Genomic DNA, 22649 nt, shown 5'->3' with positions numbered 1-22649 from the left:
TGGCGTCTACTGGACTGGAGTGGGAGAAACTCGGAACCTGGACTCCTGGCTTCCTCCCCAGCTCTGAGAGAGCCCAAGGCTCAACCAGGTCTACAAGCCAAGCCTGCCACCCTGACCAACTGGGGGCCCCAGCAGCCCCCCAACTCAGCTCCCATTGCCCACCTTTGGCACCAAAGTCCTGCAGGAGAACCTGGGCCTTCTTCTTGAAGTCATCAGCTGAGTGGATGAGGCCAGTCTTGAACTTTTCCTTATGGCGCTTGAGCATGACCTCACTGTCCAGCATACACTGCTGGAAGGCCAGCCACTCCCCGCCCAGGCTGCCTAGCAGCTGCAGCACCTGGGGCATGAGGTAGGTGTCAGGACAGGGGGCCAAGAGTGAAGCAGCAGATGGGGCAGGGAGTAGAGTGATGGATCGCGCAAGAAACAGAGGGTGGAGCATGGGCACAAGGCAGGGAGCAGAGAGCAGAGCAATGGATGGGACAAGTGGCACTGTATCCACCCTGTACACTTCACTAACCCCCTCCAGGACTGAGGGCAGAACCTAGGAGTCCAGGCTTCTCACCTGCCAGCTCAGACCTGCTGGACCCCACTCTCCTCTTAGCATGGGGATAGGACCCAGGTGTCCAGGCTCCCAACCCTCACAGCTCTAACCCACCAAACCCCATGGCCCTGGCTCCAGCTTGCTGTTAGCCAATCGGATCTACTGGCTTCAAATGGGAGGCAGCTGAAAGCACCTGTGTCCTATCCCCACTCTGGGAGGGGAGTGGGTTCTCCTAGGTCAGAGCAGGGAGGCTGGGAGCCCAGATGCCTGGGTTCTCCCCAGCTCTGGGGTTAAGACTGGGGCCAGTTGGGCCAGAGGTTGCAAAGAGGCTGAAAGTGAGAGGCAGGGAGCAACAGAAAGTGTCGGGGATGGGGGAGGGATGAGAGAGGGGAGGGCAAGGGCAGGGACAGGGGCAGGGCCTCACCTCCTCCTCCACGGGCACCTCGTACTTGTCCAGGATGGTGAACTGGTCATGGATGGGTGAGATCTGAGCCTCCAGCTGGGACAGCTCGGCCTGCAGGTTCTCCAGCAGCTGCAGGCTCTGGCCCAGCTCCTGCAAGGTCTGTGGGGGCCGGCTCACGCTGCAGGGAGGGGATGGCATCAGACTTCCAGCCCCCTCCCCACTCCCTCAACTTCCCTCCCAGAACTAGAAAGAACCCAGGTGTCCAGGCTGCCAGCCCCTCTTGCTCAGACCCACCAGCCTGAACTGCCACCCAGAGCTGGAGAGAACTCAGGGGAATGGTGGGGTCCAAGCAGGTGGTCAGGTGCAAGACTGAGCAGGTAGAGCCAAAGGGGCAGAACTGTGGGCTGAGGCTAAGGGGGCAGGGCCAAGACCAAGGTGGGGCACAAGAGGACAGAGCCTGCAGGATGGAGTCAAGGGTGGTTGGGGGCATGGCCAGGCTGAGGGAGTGGAGCCAGGGCTGAGAGGGTGGGGTGGGTCAATGGGGAACCAGAGGGCAGAGTCTGGGGGTGAAGGTCAAGGGCAGCTGGAGTCAGGGCTCGGGTGGGGCTATGGGGGACCAGAGGGCAGGACCTGAGGGTGGAGTCAAGGGAGGCTGGGGGTGGGGCCAGGCTAAGGGGGCGGGGCTGACCTGCGGGCGCTGTCCCGTAGGTGGGCATGCAGGTGGCGCAGGCGCCCACTGGCTGTCTCACGCAGCAGGGCCGTGAGCTTGCCCTGCCACTCAGTGCAGTGATGCACCACAGCACCCTTCAGCCGGGCACAGTCCAGCAGCACGAAGCCCAGGCTCAGCACCGTCTCCTCCTTCTGCACATTGTTGGCCACCTCCATGTACCTGTGGTGGGGAAGAGATGCAGGCATCAGGGGCCATTGGGCTCCGGAGCCCCTTGGCTTTTGCCAGAGGGGACAGAAGAGCAAAGTGCCAGGAAGCCCCTTGGAGGGGGCATGAAGACCAGGCCGAGATGGGTGGACGGAGCAGAACTGCCCCCCAAACAGAGAACAAGCCGAGACCCCACCGTGTCACGAAGCTTGTGGGGCTCCCAGGAAGGGTGACAGCTTTGGATGGAGTAATGGGCAAAGGCACGTGGCTGGTGGAGAGGGTCCAGATGCTCCCCGAGTCCTCCTCAGCGCCTGCTGATCCCGAGCCCATGTTCCCTGGCTTCATTCACTTCTCGAGTCATCAGAAGAGAGCGACTGGTCCTACCCCGCTCCACGAAACTGGGATGAGGGGGGCATCAGCCCCCACTCGATCCCCAGGCAGTGACTCCCTATGGGGCCAGGGCATCAGAGAAGCAGCCTGGAGGCTCCTGGAAGGGCCAGAAATTTAGGGGCAGGGGTGAGGGGCACTGGGACCCTGCCTCCAAAATCTAGGCACAGGGGCCCCACAACTGACACAGAACCAAACGGGGAGAAGCCCTGCAGCTGGGTGCGGCCCCAGAAGGGGGAGGTGTGGGGAGTCTGTACATTCTGGGACTGCAACTAACCCCACCATGCTTCAGACTGCACAGCCGGCAGGGAAGCAGAGGAGTGGGACCTCCAGGGGTCGCATTTAATTCAGCCCTCTGCCCAAGGCAGGATCAGCCCTGCCTAAACCATCCCAGACAAATCATAGAATCACTGAGTGGGAAGGGACCTAGACAGATCATCGAGTTCGACCCCCCGCCATGGGCAGGAAGGAGCACTGGGGGTGGGAAGGGTTATGAGACCCCAGCCAGGTGCCTAACCAGTCTCCTCTTGAAGATTTCCAGGGAAGGTGAGAGCACCACCTCTCTGGGAAGCCTATTCCAGGCTCTGGCCACCCTTACCGTGAAGTAGTTCTTCCTAGTATCTAACCTAAACCTCTCCTCCCTCAGCTCGTGGCCATTGTTACTGGTGACTCCAAGGGGGGCCCTGGCCAACAGACTTTCCCCGAGTCCCGGCTGCTGGCCCCTGATAAGGTTGTAGGCAGTCACAAGATCCCCCCTCAGTCTCCTCTTATAAAAAGACTGAAGAGATTCAGGTCCCTCAGCCTCTCCTCATAGGGCTGGCCACGGAGGCCCCCAGCCATACGAGTAGCCTCCTCTGGACCCTCTCCAGGTTCTCCACGTCCCTCTTGAAGTGCGGCGCCCAGAACTGGACACAGGACTCCAGCTGTGGCCGGACCAGCGCCACATAGAGGGGGAGCAAGACCTCTCTGGACCTGTTAGCGATGCCCCTGTTGATGCAGGACAGGGTGCGGTTGGCTCTGCCTTTTGCTTCGTCGCGTTGGCGACTCATATTCATCCTGGAGTCAATCCTGACTCCGAGATCCCTCTCTGCCTCTGTGCTGCCGAGAGGGTCAGCCCCTAACCTATAACCATAATGCTGGTTCCCTCTCCCCAAATGTAGCATTCTGCACTTGTCCTTGTTGAACCGCATCCTGTTCAGATCCGCCCACTTATCTAACCTATCCAGGTCTGCCTGGATGCGGTCCCTGCCTGCCAGTGTATTCACTTTACCCCACAGCTCGGTGTCATCAGCGAATTTGAACAGGGTGCTCTCCACACCCTCATCCAGGTCACTAATGAAGATGTTGAACAGCACCGGCCCAAGGACCGAGCCCTGGGGGACTCCGCTGCCCACACCCTCCCAGGTCAACATTGACCTGTCCACCACCACCCCCTGGGTGCGCCCCTGGAGCCAGTTTGCCACCCATGTGACTGCATTTGTCAATGCCGCAGTCCCTCAGCTTGCCCACCAGAATTGGGTGGGACACTATATCAAAGGCCTTCTGGAAGTCCAAGAAAATGACATCGACTTCCTCCTTCACATCTAAGCTTTTTGTTACCTGGTCATAGAAAGAGACCAGGTTAGTCAGGCAGGATCGGCCTGGCACAAACCCATATTGGTTACCCCTCAACATCACTTCCCCTGCAGGAATCCATCAACAAAATCCTGTAAAACCACTGTCTGTCCTGACATGACACATCGCAACCGAACCTGCCCCAGGGGAAGCTGAGGGACCCTGGCCACCAACATGGATCCTCCTGCTTCTGTCAAAGGTTGTAATCTACACTCGAGAGATCCCAGGCTCTTAACAGAGGAAGGCAGCCCCCACCGCAATCCGTACCAATCTGACCAGGGGGTCAAATTCCCTCCTGACCCCAATACCGGTGTCAATCCAGCCGAGTGGAGGGGCAAAACCCACTCTCTGGGACCCTCTGGGTTTGGTCCCAGCAGGAGCAGTCAAGATCATCTAATCCAGGCAGGATCCATCCTGATTCAACCACCCCAGCCATGTGCCCATCCATCCTGCTCTTCCAGGGATGGAGATGAAGATGATGATGATAAATAAGAACACAAGAACTGCCACTGATTGGGTCAGATTGTGTTGGTCCATCTGGCCCAATCTCTTGGGGCACATGGTGGCAGAGAGTGGACACTGAAAGGGCAATGACCTGGGTTTTTGCCCCTGTTCCTCTCTCCCTTGAGGCCTCCAGCACTAAGGATCTGATTCACAGGCCATGGCTCCATGCTCAGTAACTACCAATGCCCCTTTCCACCAAGAACGGATCCAGTCCCTTTTGCACGATGACAATGGAGATGATGGTGACGATGATGGATGCCCTCAGGAACCTCAGGAGGTTGTATCTCATCCAAGCCCCTCCTTTGAGCAGGGAGTTGGGCTAGATACAACCCCCTGATGTCCCGCTGCACCTAGATCCCAGGATGAGGTCCAGCTGCACCTGGATGGTCCCAGCCAAGGTTTTGTGGAGCCAGGCCTTAAAAAAACCCCAAGAATGGAGACTCCACCAACTCTCTTGGCAGCCTGTTTCAATGCTTCACCACTCTCCTAGTGAGAAGGTTTTTCCTAATATCCAACCTCAATATCCCTTGCTGCAGCCTGAGCCCATTGCTCCTTATTTTGTCATCTGAGAACTGTCCAGCTCCATGTTCTTTGGAGCCACCCTTCAGGGAGGTGACAGCTGATATCAAATCCCACCTTGGTCTTCTCTTCTGCAGATTCAGTAAGCCCATTTCCTTCAGCCTCACCTCATCCATCCTGTTCCCCAGCCCCTGAACCATTCTCATTGCCCTGTGCTGGACTCTGCAACATCCTTTCTGTAGTGGGAGGCCCACAGCTGGACATAGGACTCTAGATATGGCCTCCCCAGTGATGAATAGAGGGGAGGAATCACTTCCCCTCCATCTGCTGGCAGTGCTCCTACTCAAGCAGCCCAGGATGCCCTCAGCTTTCTTGGTGACAAGGGCACCCTGTTGGCTCCTACCCAGCTTATTGTCCACTGTCACCCCCAGGTCCTTTTCTGCAGAGCTGTTGCTGAGCCAGTTGGTCCCCAGCCTGTCCTGGGGCCTGGGATTGTTCCATCTCAAGTGCACGACTTTGCACTCGTCCTTATGGAACCTCATGAGATTTCTTGTGGCCCAATCCTCCAATTTGTCTAGCTGTCTCTGAATCCCAGCCTGACCCTCCAGTGTATCTACTACACCCCCCAGCATATCTACTACATTCCCCATAGCCAGGCTAGAAGAAAGATAAATGGCAGAGTGGACGCAGCCTACAATAAGCCCAGGCAGGGTGAGCTCTAATTAATTTCTACCACATTGCTGACCGGCACCAGCACAGAAAAGAAGCCGGAGCCCGCAGCCCGGGCGGTCCCAGCTCTCTATTGATACAGCTAACAAAGGACGGGGTGATGGGAGCAATGGGATTTTGCTGTAAGCCCTCCCCCCACAACCTGATCTTAATGCCTCCCTGGAGGCAAAGCCCATTTTCTGAGTCTCTGGAGCCAGGGAATTCTAGTTCACAGAGCTCTCCAGACACTGCCTGAGGGGAAGCTGGAATAACATCCTATTTACAAACCCTTTTTCTGCATTTCTCTCACCTTTTTTTTTCCTCTCCTTGAAGAGAAAAAACAACAACCCTCACTCGTGACATTTGCATGGAAACAGGAGGTTTGTTTCTTAGCGATTCATCTGCTCTGGCTGCTTCTACTCTGGATCCGAAACGAAGCCTTCTCCAGAGAGGGATGGGGCATGGTACCAGGGATGAGAGGGGAGAATGGGCTCCCAGTGGATCATGTGGCACAGGGCCGAGGTGAAGGCCCCATAAGAACATAAGAATTGCCATTTCCTGGGGCAGACCCTAGGTCCATCTTGCACACAGCAGCAGAGAGCAGAGGTTGAAAGGGAGAGTGACCTGGATGTGCCCAGGGTTTCCTTCCACTGTTCCTCTCTCCCCTGCAGCCTCCAGCATTTGAGGTCTACAAAGTTCTGATTCAGAAAAGAGCCACACATGGAAGAAGACCCATATATGGCCTGGGTATTTGCTTCACAGATGAGCTGCCCACTACATCCCTACCCTGCTCTTGGCCACCACAGATAGTGTGGAGGACACTGCTCACAGTGCCCCAACTCTCCAAAAGCAAAGGGTCCCCAAGCAGGTCACCCCCGGGACTCCACAGGATTAAGGGTTTCCTTGAGAACCTGGCATTTAAATATGAACAAGTGAATCCTGGTGAGATCTGGGAGTGAAGGACAAAGGGACAGCCACGTTGTGGGGGCCTTACCGAGCAGTGTCTGCATCGAAGGAGGACACCAGCGGGTTGAGGTGCCGGTAGCGGTTGATGAAGGAGTCCTTGTTGACTTCCCAGATCTCCCGGTAGACATCCCAGGTCTTCAGGTAGGCCTGGAGGTGGGTGGCATTGGCTAGCATGCCCCCGCTGATCAGAGCCTGGATCTTCTTGATGTCTTCATCACGCTCTGAGAAGTAACATGCAGCAGCTCAAAGATCCAGTCGTAGTATCTGAGATTCCCTTTGCCAAGCCCCGCCACCCCCCTGGGGGAATGGCTCTGATTCTTCTCATGTTAGATCAAGAGGAAACTGAGGCAGAGAAAATGATTTATCTAGGGCTAGCAGGCTACAAGCCACAACTTGTTCCTCACTCGATGCAGGTTATATTGAGGAACTTTCTGCCCAGACTTGCCGGGGATTTTTGAGAAGCAGCTTTGCCAGCTACCAAATGCAGCTGAGTGAAATAAATGAAGTGTTGATAGCAAGGAAATCAGGCAGGAGGAAATTACAGCCGAGTGATAGGAGGATCGACCAGCCATGGCTAGGAGAAGAGGTGCCCGCTGGGTTATCTCAGTGGGGCGTCTGCAGCCTGGAGGTTGGAGAGCCCAGGTCAATAAAGGACCTGGCTCTGGAGACACCTCCATGCTTTGGAAAGACACTCAAGGGGACTTGATGGAAAAGATCTCCTAACAACCAGGCTCTATCTTATTCGTAACTGAGAGGGCAGAATGATGGAATCAAGGACACCACAGGGGAGAGGTGCTGCTGGGAGGACGGAGATGAGGGACTGCCTTACCCACGAGGACAGAGATGGGGTCACGGAGAAACCTGCGCTTGGTGAGGACCTCGGGCAGGTGGCGGAAGATGGAGATGCAGGCGATGAGGTGGCCGCCAATGTCATTGACCATGCTGGCGAGCTGGGTCAGCGTGGGCGAGAACTCCACCTGGGAATGGCAAAGGAGGACTGGTACTGCACACAAAGAGCCAAGACCACCCTGCAAGCTCAAGCCGATTCAAATTTTCAGAGGTTCAACCCATGACCTTCATCTGAAGATCCTATCTCATCTCCACCAGGTTTGTACACCTCTGTTCCTCCCTGTCCACCCAATCAGCAGCTTTCCTCTCATGGGCTCCTACAAACACTGAATCCAGGCCTGGTCCCACTGCCTGGCGGCTGGTAAGGGGGGCACCTGCTGGTGCCTGCATGGAGCTGCATAAGGGATGTGGATGGGGATCAGTGAAGTTCTGGACACCAGAACCCAGCAATGGGATGAGGCCTTTCAGTGGTCTACAACCTCAAGGGACCTGCAGGGGCATAACGGTGACCTTGTCACATCCCCTTAATTCACAGTCATGCCCAAGGTGGATGTGAAACCATTTGTGAGTGAGTTGAGCTCATCCATGGCTCAGAGCAGGTGGAGAAGACCCAAAAGGAGCCAGTTCTATGGGCAGCACCATGGACCTTCAAGGAATCACCAATCCTGTCAAGGACAGAAGAACAAGAGGCACCAGGGACCTGGACAGAAAGTTGAATGCCTTGTGAAGGGACCAAGAACGGATCATATGGGCACAACTGAGGTTCCCTGGTGGGATCACAGCATGATAAACTAGGCTCGTCAGGGGAGGGGGAAGATGAGGGCGGAGGAGATGATGAACTACCAGGCCCAGCAACAGCCAGCGAGCCCAGACCAATGGTCAAAAGGGAGAAACAGGTAAGTGATGGGGGACGGGGCATTGCTGAGACTAGGGGGTCAGTGGGCACAACCGTTGGAGGCCTCAAATGCCTCAACACGAATGCTTGAAGTATGGGGAAGAAGCAGGAGGAACTCGCCCTCCTCCTAGCTGTCACCAGCCCTGACATAGTAGGGATCACAGAAACGTGGTGGGACTCATCGCATGACTGGGCGGTGAGTGTCAAGGGCTATAGGCTGTACAGGAGGGACAGGATAGGAAGGAAAGGTGGAGGAGTAGCACTCTACATCAAGGAGGAATATACTTCCTCGTTAATTAGCAAGGGGGTAGAGGGGGGGCACTCTGAGGTGCTCTGGGTTAGAGTAAAAGGCAGTCCAGGGGAGAGAGACTTAACGGTGGGAGTCTACTATAGACCTCCCAACCAGGGAGAAGAGCTCGACCAGGAATTCTTAGGTCAGCTCACAGAGGCAGTGAGGGCTAAGGATGTGGTCATCATGGGGGACCTGAACTTCCCAGACATCTGCTGGGAGGAGCAGTCAGCCAAGTCTGATCGCTCACGTCGGTTCTTAGCCAGAGTGCAGGACCTCCATCTAACCCAGGAGGTGCACAGTCCCACCAGGGGAGACGCCTTGTTGGACCTGGTGCTGGCCACAGGTGATGACCTGGTGAGGGGGCTGCGGGTGATGGGCCACCTGGGAGACAGTGATCATCGCTTGCTGGAATTCACCATCCAGCGTAAGGTGGCAAAGGGCTGCAGCAAGGCAACAGCCCTAGACTTTAGGAGGGCTGACTTCAACAAGCTAAGGAGGATCGTTGGGGAAGCGCTGAGGACCCAGAGGGGAAGGGAATCAGATGTCGAAGGTGAGTGGTTGCTCCTTAAGGAGACGATCCTCCATGCCCAAAGGGAGGTAATCCCAACAAGGGTCAAAGGGAGCAGGAGGGCACATAAACCCCCATGGCTCACTAAGAGCATCTGGGAATGTCTCCTTGCTAAAAGGGAGGCATATACCCAATGGAGAGATGGGGTCATCACCAAGAAGGACTATGTTACAGTCGCCCGAGGATGTAGGGGGGCAGTCAGGAGGGCCAAGGCAGAGATGGAGATAGGACTAGCTTCCCGGATTAAGGACAATAAGAAGTCCTTCTTCAAATACATAGGGGGTAAAAAGAGGGTCCCGGGTAATGTGGGGCCCCTGCAGGACACGATGGGCAACTTAGTCATCACGCCAGATGATAAAGCTAACATATTTAATGATTTCTTTGCCTCTGTCTTCCTAAGTAGGGACCAGTTCAGCCACCTCCCTGCTGGGCCCCCCTCGGGCCCCGGGAGAAACACGCCTGGGCCAGGGGTTAGCGAGGAGTTAGTTAGGGTACTTCTGGAGAGGCTGGACGTGTTCAAGTCCGCTGGTCCGGACGATCTTCACCCTAGGGTTCTACAGGAACTGGCCGAGGTCATTGCAGGACCCCTGGCGCGGCTCTATGAGCACTCGTGGTGCTCTGGCGAGGTGCCGGAGGACTGGAAGAGGGCCAATGTGGTCCCTATCTTCAAAAAGGGAAAAAAAGAGGACCCGGGAAATTACAGGCCAGTTAGTCTTACCTCAATCCCGGGTAAGCTCTTTGAAAAAATTATCCTGGCACACATCCAGGAGGGCCTTGCGGGGGAATGTATGCTCAGGGGCAACCAACATGGGTTCATCAGAGGCAGGTCTTGTCAGACCAACCTGGTGGCCTTTTACGATCAGGTCACCAAATCATTAGACGCAGGGGTTGCTGTGGATGTAGTCTTTCTGGACTTCCGGAAGGCTTTCGACACTGTCTCTCACCCTGTCCTCATCAAAAAGCTGGGAGACTGTGGTGTCGATGCCCACACGGTCAAATGGGTCGCCAACTGGTTGGAGGGCCGCACCCAGAGGGTGGTAGTGGATGGGTTCTTCTCGACCTGGAAGGACGTGGGCAGTGGGGTTCCACAGGGCTCGGTCCTCGGGCCCGCACTGTTCAACATCTTCATCAGTGACTTGGATGACGGGGTAGAAAGCACCCTGTTCAAGTTTGCTGATGACACTAAGATGTGGGGGGATGTGGGTGCACTAGAAGGGTGCAATAGGCTACAAGCTGACCTTGACAGGTTGCAACGGTGGGTGGATGAGAATAGGATGGGGTTTAACACTGATAAGTGCAAGGTGTTGCACATGGGGAGGAAGAACCGGCACCACACTTACAGGTTGGGGAACTCCCCTCTTGCCAGCACGGAGACGGAAAAGGATCTTGGAGTCGTCATTGACTCCACGATGAACATGGGCCGGCAGTGTGGGGAGGCAGTCAAGAAGGCCAACCGTATCCTGTCATGCATCCACAGATGCATCTCGAGCAGGTCCAGGGAGGTGATCCTCCCCCTCTATGCGGCACTGGTCAGGCCGCAGCTGGAGTACTGCGTCCAGTTCTGGGCGCCACACTTCAAGAGGGACGTGGACGATATGGAAAGAGTTCAGAGGAGGGCCACTCGTATGATCAAGGGTCAGCAGGGCAAGCCTTATGAGGAGAGGCTACGGGACCTGAACCTGTTTAGCCTCCACAAGAGAAGGTTAAGGGGGGACCTTGTGGCCTGCTACAAACTGGTCAGGGGGGATCAGCAGGTATTGGGGGAGTCCCTGTTCCCCCGTGCGCTGCCAGGAGTGACCAGGAATAACGGTCACAAGCTGGCGGAGGGTAAGTTTAGATTAGATATTAGGAGGCGCTACTTCACAGTCAGGGCGGCTAGGGCCTGGAACCAGCTTCCAGGGGAAGTGGTGCAGGCTCCTAGCCTGGGGATTTTTAAAAGGAAGTTAGATGAGCACCTTGCCGGAGTCATCTGACCCCGGTGCTCTTTCCTGCCAAGGCAGGGGGTCGGACTAGATGATCTACCTAGGTCCCTTCCGACTCTAGCTACTATGATACTATGATACTATGGTTTTGGGGGCAGTGAGCACTTAGGTCTCCTCCTTCACCTCTCATCCAAAGTCAAGGGGGTATAAGGCAGCATGGGGCTCACCTGTGAGGAAGCCGGGTAGTTGTCTTGAAGGATCACCTTGACCCTGAATAGGGGACTAGGCGTGGTCTTGCCATCCCCGTTAATGGCCTTGGAGAGCTCCACCAGGGACCACTTGACATTGAGGCGGAAAGCTTCCTCCATCATCCTGTCCATCTTGACCATGTAGGCCATCCAGTGCTGCTGCACCTGAGGGTGGGAAGTGGGCAGTGAAGACAGGTGCATGGGTCTCATCCACCTCAACAGGTGGTTGGAGCAGCCTGGATCTCCTGTAGCCCGAGCTCTGGAGAAGATGGGCCAGGTCAGTGGAAAGGAAAAAGTCAAGGGGGTGATGGGTGGAGTCATACATTGTTAGGATGGGCTGCCCTTCATTTCAGAGTCAAAAGAAACAATTGAAGCTGGTGGTACTCAGCCTCTTAGCCCCATATAGTGTAAGCCGAGTCTGGAGGATGGATCAAGCTCTGGAGCCCCGTATCACCCCCTCCTGCCCCGCCATGTGCTGGGATTGGGTCCCAGGGGGCTTGGCACTGCTCCCTCCCACCCTGGGATTGGTTGCCAGGAGCTCAGAGCTGCCCTCCCTGCCCCCCAACTCCGCAGGCCAGGACTGGCTTCTGGTGACCCAGGCACTGCCTCCCACATGTCGGGATTGGGGCCTGGGGGCCTGGCAATGCCCTCCTGCATACTGGGAATGGATACAGGGGCTTGGCCCTGCCCCCTCCCACCCTGGGCTTGGGTGCTGGTGGCCAGCATCCATGTTCCCAACAACTCCTGCTGTAACCCACCAGGCTCCTTTCCCCTGCCAGGGAACCCAGGCATCCAGGCTCCAAACATGCTTTTCTCTTACCCAACATGCTCCCCTCCCCTCCCCTCCCAGGGAATGCTCCCCTACCCCTGTCCCATTTCCTCACCTCAAGGCTATCCTGCTTGAAGACTTCATAGGTCTGCCTCAGGATGGCAGCGACCTCATTGTACAGGTCCAGCAGCCTCTGCTGCACCCAGGCCCGGTGCTGGCACTGGTCATCCTCAAACTCTAGGTCGTCGTAGACCCGCTTGCCCGTGAGGCGCACCAGCAGGGCCTCGCTGATCTGCTGGGCCCCATGGGCGATGGCCAGCGTGGCCACCTTGAACTCAGTCACGATGGCCTGCACCTGCCGGAGGGGGGCAGGAGCGGAGTCAGGGCGGGCCCAGGGCTGGCCTGACTCTGCCATGTCAAGGTCCCTGCCCACTAGCATGAGGTCACAGGGCCCTCACCTTGCTGGCATGCAGACGGCACTCACTGATGAAGCAGATGCTGGCACCTTTCAGGGACCAGTGGAGCTTCTTCAAGCCAGGCTGAATCTTCCGGTCCAGGTAGCGGATGCGCTCCTTGAACAAGGCTCTCTCTTCAGGCGACAGCATGTCGATGATTCTGAGGAGATGGCACAACTTAGCTGGGCACCTCTTCTGCCTGCCTACCCTCCTCCTGCCCACCCTGCTACAGATAAAAACCCAGATCTCTGGGTCCCAGATCCACTGCTCTAACCCACCAGGCCCCACTCTGCTCCCAGAGCTGGAGAAAACCCAGGTGTCCAAGCAACCAGCTCCCTCAGCTCTAACATACCAGAACCCATCCTCCTCCTAGAGAGGAGACAGAATCCAGACATCTGGGTTCCTACCCATCCCTTGCTCTATCCCACCATACCAGAGCTGGAGAGAACCTAGGTGCCCACATCCCAGGCTCCTGCACTGGGACTGGGGGATGAGAGAAATCTCTGAGGCTAGGGGACACGTTCAGCCTGGACTTGTCCACAGTGGAGTTATCTCCACAGATATTTGCCCAGCTGGATGGAGCTCTACCAGCTTCCAAACTGGCTCTGCTGGGATCATCTCCAGACCTAAGGCCTCTGGACCTTCCTTGTGAGGTCCTGGCCATGCTTTTCCCCCATGTCTCACGTGTCAAGCGCCTCTCACACATAGTCCCGTGAGGTCCCAGGACCTTCTGGTCAACCACCTCCCGGCTCTACCCAAGATCTTCATTGACCAGACCATTGGCCGGAGGAGAACCCAGCAATTTGGAGCTGGCTTCCTCTCCCTTACCCTTCCCAGCAGAGCTCTGGGAGGTTTGCCTACGGAAAAGTTCTTCCGTAGAACTCCACAAGCCCCCAGAGAGGCAGGACAGCTGGACAGTCTGGATTCCCATGGGGTCTATCTTATGAATTACATGGCGGTGTTACTGTGACACAGAACCCTTAGAAGGATCTCATAGCACCCTAGCTGTACAACAGGGGCATCAAATAGATGGCCTATGGGCTGGATCCAGCCTTCTGGGCTATTGGTGGGCCAAGGGGTTTAGGGGCATAGCCAGCAGTGGATGGGGGCCTGTTATGGAATCAGAGGCCCTAGGGCCACCTGATCTGCAGCTACTTGTCCCTTCCCATGCCCCTAACATAGTCACCACTGCCCCATGAGGAGCCACCTGCAATCTGGATCAGGCCCACCAGGCTATTGGTGAGCCAAGGGGTTTGGGGGCATGGCTAGAAGTGGGCAGGGCCTGATGTGGAATCCGGGAGCCACTTGCCCCCTACCACCACGGTGGCCAGACCGGGACTGGTCTGGATCTGGCTGGGAGTCGAGCAGAGAACTCACTACCCTTGCCATATAACAGATCCCAAGGGGGACAGGGGTCTTTGGAGGTGCCATCTGGATGCAGCTCAGTCTGACCTGGCATGCAAGCAGAGGGGAGCCAGCATGACGCACCCTTGACTGGCATTAAAAATACACCTGTGAAGCCACCACCGTGTTCTCAACAAAGAAACACCCCCACGTCACACTTATCCCCCCACCCTGGCTCAGGAAAGTTAGTCATGAGACAGCTCACGAGCTGAGGCTGGCTGCAGATCCAAAGCTGGGAGGCCTGAATCACTACAGACACCTGGAAAGAGCATGAACCCCAGCCCAAGCACCTCTCCCTGCTAAGGGGTCTCCGTAGTAGAGGGGACGTGGGGACCTGTGGCCACTGAGCTCAGAGCCCAGGTAGCCAGAATCAGTGGACTACCCATCCCCCATGCTGCTGCCTCCTGGCTTGGGGCTCCAGGCTGGATCACAGCTTCTAGCTCCTGACCCCTGGTTCGTGCCAGTGGTTCCCGCCCTCTCCTGCTCCCAAGTCTCCAGGGCAGGGGTAGCAAACCAACCCCTCGATTCTGTGCCAGGTCCCACCCCCAAGTTTCCTGGCCTACCAGGATCTGCATTTCCCCACCTGCCTGCCCCAAGCCTGATCCAGCCTATGACACCCCTGCTCTAGCATCAAGCCCAGCTGTCCGTGTCCCAGTTGCCCCAGTACCCAGGGATGTTAGGAAAAGGGAGAAGACACGTTTCCACCAGGGTCTTCCAGTTTTTGGCTCAGCACCAGAATCAACTGAGTCCCAAGCCCAGAGGGGGAGTCTGCCAGGGTGATGTGGTGTGTTAGGTGGGGCTCCCTACAGCTACATCCTGCATGGCTGGATGTCACTGGAGTGAAGATAAAGTTTTCCTAATATCCCCCAAATCATGATGCCTCCAGATTCTCAGATAGCATGGCGAGTTCAAGGCCTGGTGCATTAAAATGGACAGTGAAATGCTGCTGCCTCTGGGACATAAGAGGTGCCAGGCTCCATAGCCTAATCCCCCCTGCATGCCCACTGCCCAAGGTCTGGGAAGGAGGCTGGAGAGAGGCAGCCAAGAAAGGCCAGGCCAGCAAACCTATTATAATCCCGGGCCACCAGAAGCAGGTTCTCACGGAGGACCCGGAGATCCTCCCTCCTCTCGTAGACCTCCGCAACGTAGTGAGGGATCTCGAAGAGCAGCCGGTCCCAGTAGTGGATTTCCACAAAAAGCTTCAGCAGGTCTCTGCAGAGAAAAGGTGGATTCCATAACAGACCTGCGCTGCCTCCCAAAAGCCTCATCCCCACCAGCCCTGCCCCCCATCTTGGCACAGATCCCCCAAAGAAGGAACCCTAGCAGGATTACAGGCAGGCAACCAGAGGCAGCAACAGGAGCATGTGGCTTGTGTGAAGGGAGTTATGGGCTACAAAGCCCTGAGAGATCACTTCCTGCAGGGTGCTACCCTCCCCACGAAGTGCTGCTCTGCTTGGGCCCTCCTTCAATGCCTGCTTCCCAATTTCATTCCCAGGATGGAGCTTCAATCAAGCTCTAGATAGCTTAGGGTTTTGTTTTGGTTTTTGGCTTTTTTTTTTTTTTTAACAGATGGCTAATTTTTTTTACAGACTTAGAATCATAAAAAACGAGGGTGGGAAGGGACCTCAGGAGGTCACATCTTGTCCAACCCCCTGTTCAAAGCAGGACCAGCTCCAACTAGATCATCCCAGGCAGCGCTTTGTCAAGCCAGGCCTTAATGACCTCCACAGACGGAGACTCCACCACTTCTCTGGGTAACCTATTCCAGTTCTTTGCCACCCTCCTAGTGAGAATGTTTTTTTTAATATCTAACCTCATCTTGCCTTGCTGCAGCCTGAGCCCATTGCTCCTTGTTCTGCCCCCACTAAGAACACTCCAGCTCCATCCTCTTTGGAATCACCCTTCAGGTAGTTAAAGGATACTATTAAATCCCCGCCCCTAGTCTTCTCTTCTGCAGACTAAATAAGCCCAGTTCCCTCAGCCTCTCCTCATCTGTCATGTGCCCCAGCCCCCAACCATTTTTGTTGCCCTCCGCTGGCCTCTCTCCAACTTGTCCACATCCTTTCTACAGTGTGGGACACAAAACTGGACACAGGATTCCAGACATGGCCTCCTCAGTGCAGAACAGAGAGGAAGAATTACTTCCCTCAATCTGCTGACTTCACAGACAAGCATTTGTAGCTTGATTTTTTATGGTCTGTCCATAAATTCAGGACAGACAGTTGGCCACCCTGGCTGGGTCGGATTGGGCCCTCTGACCCCACTCTTGTCACTTACTTGTCAAAATTCACGTCCAGCATGCCATGCTTCTCAGCACTGAGGGCCAGCAGGGGGGTGTCCAGGCGTTTCAGGCTGTCTTTGTCCAGGGTTTGTGTCCATTCATGGAATGCCCGCCTCTCAATCTCATCCATGGCTTGGGTCAGCTGCTGGTAGTACTGGAAGCTCTCCTCGCCTCTGCCAATGTGGGGCATGAAGTGGGCCTTGGCAAGGCACTGAAAGGCAGAGAGACAAGGACAGCCGGCACTGATGCCTTGCCTGACACAGAGATGGGGCGCTGGCAGGTACAAAAAGGAGGGCTGATTCTGTTACTCAGAGCAAGGCTGTCTTAATGGCAGCACATGTGGCCTGCAAAGGGTAAACCTGTGGCCTCTGGAGTTCTGGTGGGATCTCCAGACTCCCCCTCCAGCTTCCAGTTCCCGGCCCTGCCCCTGGAAACAAGGTGGGGTGGGCTGTAGGGCCCAGGGAACCCATGGCCTGGGGGCAGTCATGGGCACCGGCCACTTGGACATTGGCCAACTCTGACCCTAAGCATCTGCACCTCCATCCGCCTCACAACCCCTTGCTAGTCCAGCCCCAATCTGCTTGTCCCAGACCCACCTGCCCCATGCATGTGCCCCCGTGCCCAAGCCAGGGCCCCCACATCCAGCCAACAGCTCCCACATCTAGCCAACAGCTCCAGGTGAAACGTAACTATGTGGTTCTCCTTGGCACCTTGGCATTTAAGAAACAGAGCCAGGTACCACCCAACCCAACCACATGCAGAATAAAGCAAATGACTCGAGGGTGGCTCCTGGCTCTTCCCTCCCCCTCCCTGGTCCAAGATGAGCATGGAGCTCCCAGCCCCCAGGGGAAACCTGCAGAGGCCAACCACATAGACAGATAGGTGCCCCTCCTCAAATGATTTCTCTACACCATAGGCTGTGGTGAGCAGCACCTACCACCTGCTGCTGTAGTGAGCTGGGCTGTTCCACCCCAGAAATGGGCACATTTCAGCACCAGGTGAGGCACTGCTGCCAAGCTCCTGGCATGCCCCAGAACAGCATTCCAACAGATCTTAGCTGGCGTCTAGCTTGGGGAGGGGGGAGCACGCAAAATCCTAGCACGGAGGTGTTTGCACAGCTTGCCAAGGAGCTGACGCTACCTGCCCTCCCCCTGCTGTTGGCTACATGACAAATGTTGAAGCAGGAGAGGCATCAGGACTTTCCCAAGTTGTATGGGCAGGTGCAAAGAGCTCCTGAGGTCAGCTCCCAGCAGGTCAGGGGCCCCCAGGTCTGGTCCCGAACCACTTCCCTCTAAGCCACAACCCTGACATGGGCAACCCAAGGTAGCGGGCACACGTGGGGCTCAGGGACTGATGCTAGAAACCCCATTTTGTTTTCTACGTGACGTGTAATTAAACCTGTCAGAGGAGCTCGCCGACAGAGGATGTTATTGAAGCAAAGAGCTTTGGGAACAGGCACAAACAGAGGAGGGAGCCGGAGGGAGAAAAACAACATCTGTGGTGATGAGTGCCCGGGTGCAGATTTTGAGGGCTGGGTGTTGGCAAAGCCCACGCTGAGTGCGGGTGGGAGGAGTGGGGGTCAGGCAGGAGCCGCCCACAGAATATGCTGCGCTGAAGCACCCAGCCACACACAAGCAAAAGCTGCTGCTGGTGCTGCAGAGATTTGCCTGGGATCCGGCAACACAGGGGGCAGGGATCCATCTGGAGGAATTGATCCCATCAGCCTGCAGGGCTTGTAGTGGGCCACAGGATTTGGGGTGAAGCTTGTAGCCAAATCTGGGGCGGGGGCTCTGTCGGGCACGCCTATCAGCAGCATGGGGATAACACACAGGGAGAAGAGGCCACATAGACCCCCAGTTCAAGGAGAAGCTGGACAGCTACCAGTCAGGGATAATCTAGGTATAGCATGCCTACTGTGGGTATTTTGCAGGTGTTTCCCAGGCTTCTAGGCTTTGCTATTTCCCACGCCCCCGCAAATCCACTACATGTGTCAGGGTGTTTTTAAGCCTCCCTGGAATATATTGAGTAGCTCATAAATGCTCCTGCTGGGACCAAAGCCGGAAGGTCCTGGCTGGAAGGTCTTGCCCTGCCACTCAGGTTCAGACCAATGCCAGATTTGGGGCCAGGAAGGAATTTTCCCCCATGATCAGACTGGTATGGAGTGGGTGTGGTGGGGGGGAGGTTTGCCTTCCTCTGTAGTGGGGGCACAGCCTCTGTCTGGGATCTCGAGTATATACATATATTAACAATCTTTTATAGGAGCAGGGTCCTCCCCCCACTGCTTTCCCAACAGCAGGTTTGGGTGTGATACCTGGTGCTGTATCAGGTTTGACAGTCACCTTATGTAGAGTTTACATTATGGATTGTATGGGCTGGTTTGGATAGGGATGGCCCTGACTCAGGGAAGGGGATGGACTGGGTGACCTCTGGAGGTCCCTTCCAGCTGGACTTCTTTTGACGTAATTCAAATGTGAGGCAATGGGGAGAAGGGGCTGGACAGACCCTTGGGTCTGATCAGGGGTCTCTCCAACACCAACCTGCGCAGTCAACCCCACGCAATGGGGGAGGAGGAACCCACCCCATTCCCTGCCACCTACGATCATGGGTCGGTCGATGCGGCGGCGCAGTGCCCGGATCCAATGCGCCAGCCCTGAGTAGTGGCCCATGTAGGGCAGCAGGAAGGGCAGCTTCTTGCTCAATTCCTTGTTGACCAGGTTCAGCTCCCAGTTGAAGAGCATGTAGATGTCCACAGCTTTCTTGTCAAAGGTGCGTTTGATGGTCTGTGGGAGGGGAAAGACCAGATGAGCAGAGAGAGGGCTGATCCTGCCTGGAGCAGGGGGTTGGACTAGCTAGATGTGACCCCAGAAGGGCCAGCCTGGAACGGCTAATGGCTGCATTGGTACAAGCGTTGCCAGAAGATGGAGAGTAGTGATTCTTCCCCTCTATTCTGCACTGGTGAAGCCACATCTGGAGTCCTGTGTCCAGTTCTAAGCCCCCCACTATAGAAAGGATGTGGACAAGTTGGAGAGAGTCCAGCAGAGGTCAACCAAAATGGCTTGAGGGCTAGGGCACAGGACAGATGAGGAGAGACTGAGGGAACTGGGCTTGCTGAGTTTGGAGAAGAGAAGATTGAGGTGGGGATTTGATAGCAGCTGTCAACTCCCTGGAGGGTAGCTCCAAAGAGCATGGAGTTGAATTGTTCTCAGATAACAGAACAAGGAGCAATGGGCTCAGGCTTCAGCGAGGGAAATTGAGGTCAGATATTAGGAAAAACTTTCTCCCAAGGAGGGTAGTAAAGTACTGGAACAGGCTGCCCAGAGAGGTGGTGGAGTCTCTATCCTTAGAGGTTTCCAAGACATGGATAAACAAACCTTTGTCTGGGATGATTAGTTGGAGCAACAGGTTGGACTAGCTGTGACCTCCTGAGGTCCCTTCCAACACTCATTTTTTACGCTTCTATGAAAATCAGCAAACCCCAGTATCCAGGCACTGTCCCCAGGCACAGTCTACTTTAGCAGAAGCCCAGAAAGTGCTAAAATCCAGCCTCTTGCATAGGGAATTGAACTCAGATTCCCCCAGACTGAACCCAGTAACTAAAGCATTTCAGTCCTTAGGGGTCTGGAGCATCATATGCAACGAGGAGGAAAGCAGAGACTGCGGTACCACTCTTGTCCCAAGCCCCTGACATCAGATCCCAGCAGGAGATCAGTGCCCAATGGCGGGTAAACCTGGCCCCCACACACTCAGGCCCTGGCCTGGGAGATGATCTCTCCCCATTGGTGGTCCCGAGTGTGTAAGCTGGACACATCTGTCACCCACAAGAGGATTCTCCATCTTCCCTCAAGGGTCTCCTACTGCAGCCAATTTCTGTTGCTTCCGCTGTATCTAGTGAGCCAGGCACGGGGAGAAATACTCCATCCTCTTTGTTTGCTGCCCCCGACTCATAGCTACCCAGCCCTTGAAGCTGTTCCTCTTAAACCGATGGTTCTCAGCCAGCATGCCGCACCCTGGGGTGCCATGAATTTTTTTTTTAAGAGCACCACATCCCAGCCACCCTGCCCCTCTGGGGGTTGGCTGAGCTCTTTGCAACAGAAGCATCACTCTGGCATCTTTCTGTAGGCAAGAAATGAGAGAAAACAAAGAGCTGGCCCATTTGGAGAGCAGGGGGGGAGGCCTGGAGTCTAATGAGGGGAGCTTGAGTCTAATGAGGATCCCTTGATCTTGAAGTAACACCCTGCCCCTGAACATCCAGAAATTGCCTCTAGACCAGGCTGGAAGGACGACAGTGGCCCCTCTTTGGGTTGCAAAGGTGACTGCAACCTAGCGGTAGCAGCTGCTTCCAAAGTGTAGAGCCGGGGAAGGTAAGACTCCACTCCCCAGGTCAGCATAATCCTTCCCGGGCACTGAAGGGGCTTGCCAGGCCCCTGGCACCAGCTGGGGGTGCCGCCCACCTACCTCCCTCTCTGACAGGTGGTGGAAGATGTCCTGGATCTCCACACCGTGCTCCACATCCCGCACCGTCTCAAAGGCTGAGCTGATCAGGTTCTGGGTCATCACCTCCAGGTCTTTCATGCCTGCGCGGAACCTGAGGTGGAGATTTGCCTTCAAGGAACTGAGAAGCAGGAGAAGCAGGGACAAAAACTGGGACACCGGTGATGCCAGGAGATGGGAATCCCAAGTGCAACCCACAGCAAACCCTCTCCAACAGCTGACATGGCAGCCCTTGTGGGGATACACCCCCAATACTCTCCCCGCTTTAATGGGCCATGTCCATACTCTCCCATGATGCATATGCACACTCCACCCACACACTGTAGAGAGGCAACACCCCCCCTGCAAAGCTGGGGACTCCTCAACACCCCTCACTCCTTCTCTCTGGGCTGGGGGTGTCACTACTTCCCTCCTCCCAGTCCTTCTGATCCTAGAAGCAGTTCAGTCTGAATCACAACAATCAACAAGGCAGGTGGTGAGGGGTGGTTTCAAGAGATGCCCAGGCCAGGGATCACCCCTCAGGTGACCTCAGAAAAGAACAACAGGCGCAGGTCACGACTCAGTTTCCCTGCTCCACTGGCCAAAAGATTGGTGGGAACACAGACATATGGACCTGAACTGTATAAAACTCCTTGTGCACATAGGCAGAGGGGTGGGAGTCTGGGACATGCCTCAAGCCAAGAGGATGGATTAGGAGGATCCAGAGTCCTCACCCCACCAAGTCCTAAGGACTTGTATTCTCTGCTGTATGGAGCTGCTCTGCATCATGTTGCCTGACTGCGAATACCCCAATAAGCTCCTGTCTAGTTCAGGGCAACTTGCTTTGGCTCCTTCTTGTCCTTCAGAGTCAACTCCCAGAGTCCACCTGGGTGTAATAGCAATTGCGCCCCAAACAACAGCCGTCTCCTTCTTGCCGTCCTTCCCCATGCCCTGTTCTCAAAAGCCAGGTCCCACATATGATGGTTCAGAGGAGGCAAGCTTATGGCCCGAGTGCTGGATCCAACCCGCAGAGCCATGTCACATGGCTCAGGGGCTGGGCAAAGGGAAGAGGGGCCTGACATGTAAATCCCAGCCTCACTCATGACACTGGAGGTGGGCGTGAGTGATGGCTGGGCTAACTAACCCTTGTGGCTGAGATCTAGCCTGTGAGGAGACCCACAGGCTGGATCCGGCCCCTGACAGGGGGAGCTGGGGTGAGTTTGACACTCCTGTGATTGCCTGCCTCATCTGTCCCAAGACAAGGGGCTCACCTCGGGGGCAGGCGGAGAGCCAAGTGCATAGTCCACATCCTCATGGAGCTGGTCAAGAGCTACCAGGACCCTAGAAGGTGCTTCACCCCTAGGCCACAGGCCAAATGTGGCCTGCAGCATCACATCATCCAGCACATGGGGCTTGTTGGATGCCGTATCTCTGAATCCATGGGGATCCCCTGGCCCTGAGAGCTGGATCTACTGCCTGATCCCAGCATGTGGGGCCAGGCAGAAGCATTACAAGTCCCAGGGCCTGATCTGGCTGCAGATGGACTCCATTCCACTCATGTGGCTCATGGGCCCAAAAGGCTGAGCACCTCTGCCCTGGAGCCTTCCCCTCAGCTCCAGGCCCTTGGTCCTGGAGACCAGACAGAGCCCAGAGCCGTCCCGGGCACTGCCCATCTCCCCACCCCACCACTTGATGCTCTTGGCTGCCAGAGGGCATGGGGACCCCCTCACCGATTGAAATCCTCATGCCAGAAGGTGTTCTTTACATCCAGGATGTTCCCCTTCATGTTGCGCAGGACAAGAAGGTGCTTCTGGAAGGTTTCCTCTATCTCCACCAGGTTCCTCATCATCTGGGGCCCACGGTGACCAAAGAAGCAGGGCAGCGGTGTCTGCTTGCCATCCTCCCAGCGAGCAAAATGCTGCTGGCAGTCACACACCTAGTGGCAAAAGCAGGGTTCAGCTCTGGTCTCCCACAGCCCAG

At 55.9% G+C, this 22649-nt stretch overlaps 1 protein-coding gene across 1 annotated transcript in view; it reads right to left on the bottom strand.

Moving 5' to 3' along the window:
* The window catches only part of DNAH2 (dynein axonemal heavy chain 2), a 96082-nt gene that overhangs the window by 43822 nt on the left and 29611 nt on the right, over positions 1-22649 (bottom strand). Inside the window, exons 11-23 of the mRNA XM_090052287.1 lie at positions 22400-22605; positions 20655-20784; positions 18797-18979; positions 16196-16410; positions 14984-15130; positions 12518-12674; positions 12175-12414; positions 11270-11455; positions 7346-7493; positions 6545-6737; positions 1633-1833; positions 966-1122; positions 163-337 (exon numbers count right to left, since the gene is read on the bottom strand). Of these exons, the coding sequence (XP_089908413.1) occupies positions 163-337; positions 966-1122; positions 1633-1833; positions 6545-6737; positions 7346-7493; positions 11270-11455; positions 12175-12414; positions 12518-12674; positions 14984-15130; positions 16196-16410; positions 18797-18979; positions 20655-20784; positions 22400-22605 (2338 nt within the window). The remainder of the gene's footprint in view (positions 1-162; positions 338-965; positions 1123-1632; positions 1834-6544; positions 6738-7345; positions 7494-11269; positions 11456-12174; positions 12415-12517; positions 12675-14983; positions 15131-16195; positions 16411-18796; positions 18980-20654; positions 20785-22399; positions 22606-22649) is intronic.

Source organism: Crocodylus siamensis, chromosome 6, assembly GCF_052110815.1.
Source record: "Crocodylus siamensis isolate JL-2025a chromosome 6, ASM5211081v1, whole genome shotgun sequence".
NCBI lineage: Eukaryota > Metazoa > Chordata > Crocodylia > Crocodylidae > Crocodylus > Crocodylus siamensis.
Note: the sequence above shows the minus strand (reverse complement) of the source record. Positions and strands in the feature narration are given on the sequence as shown.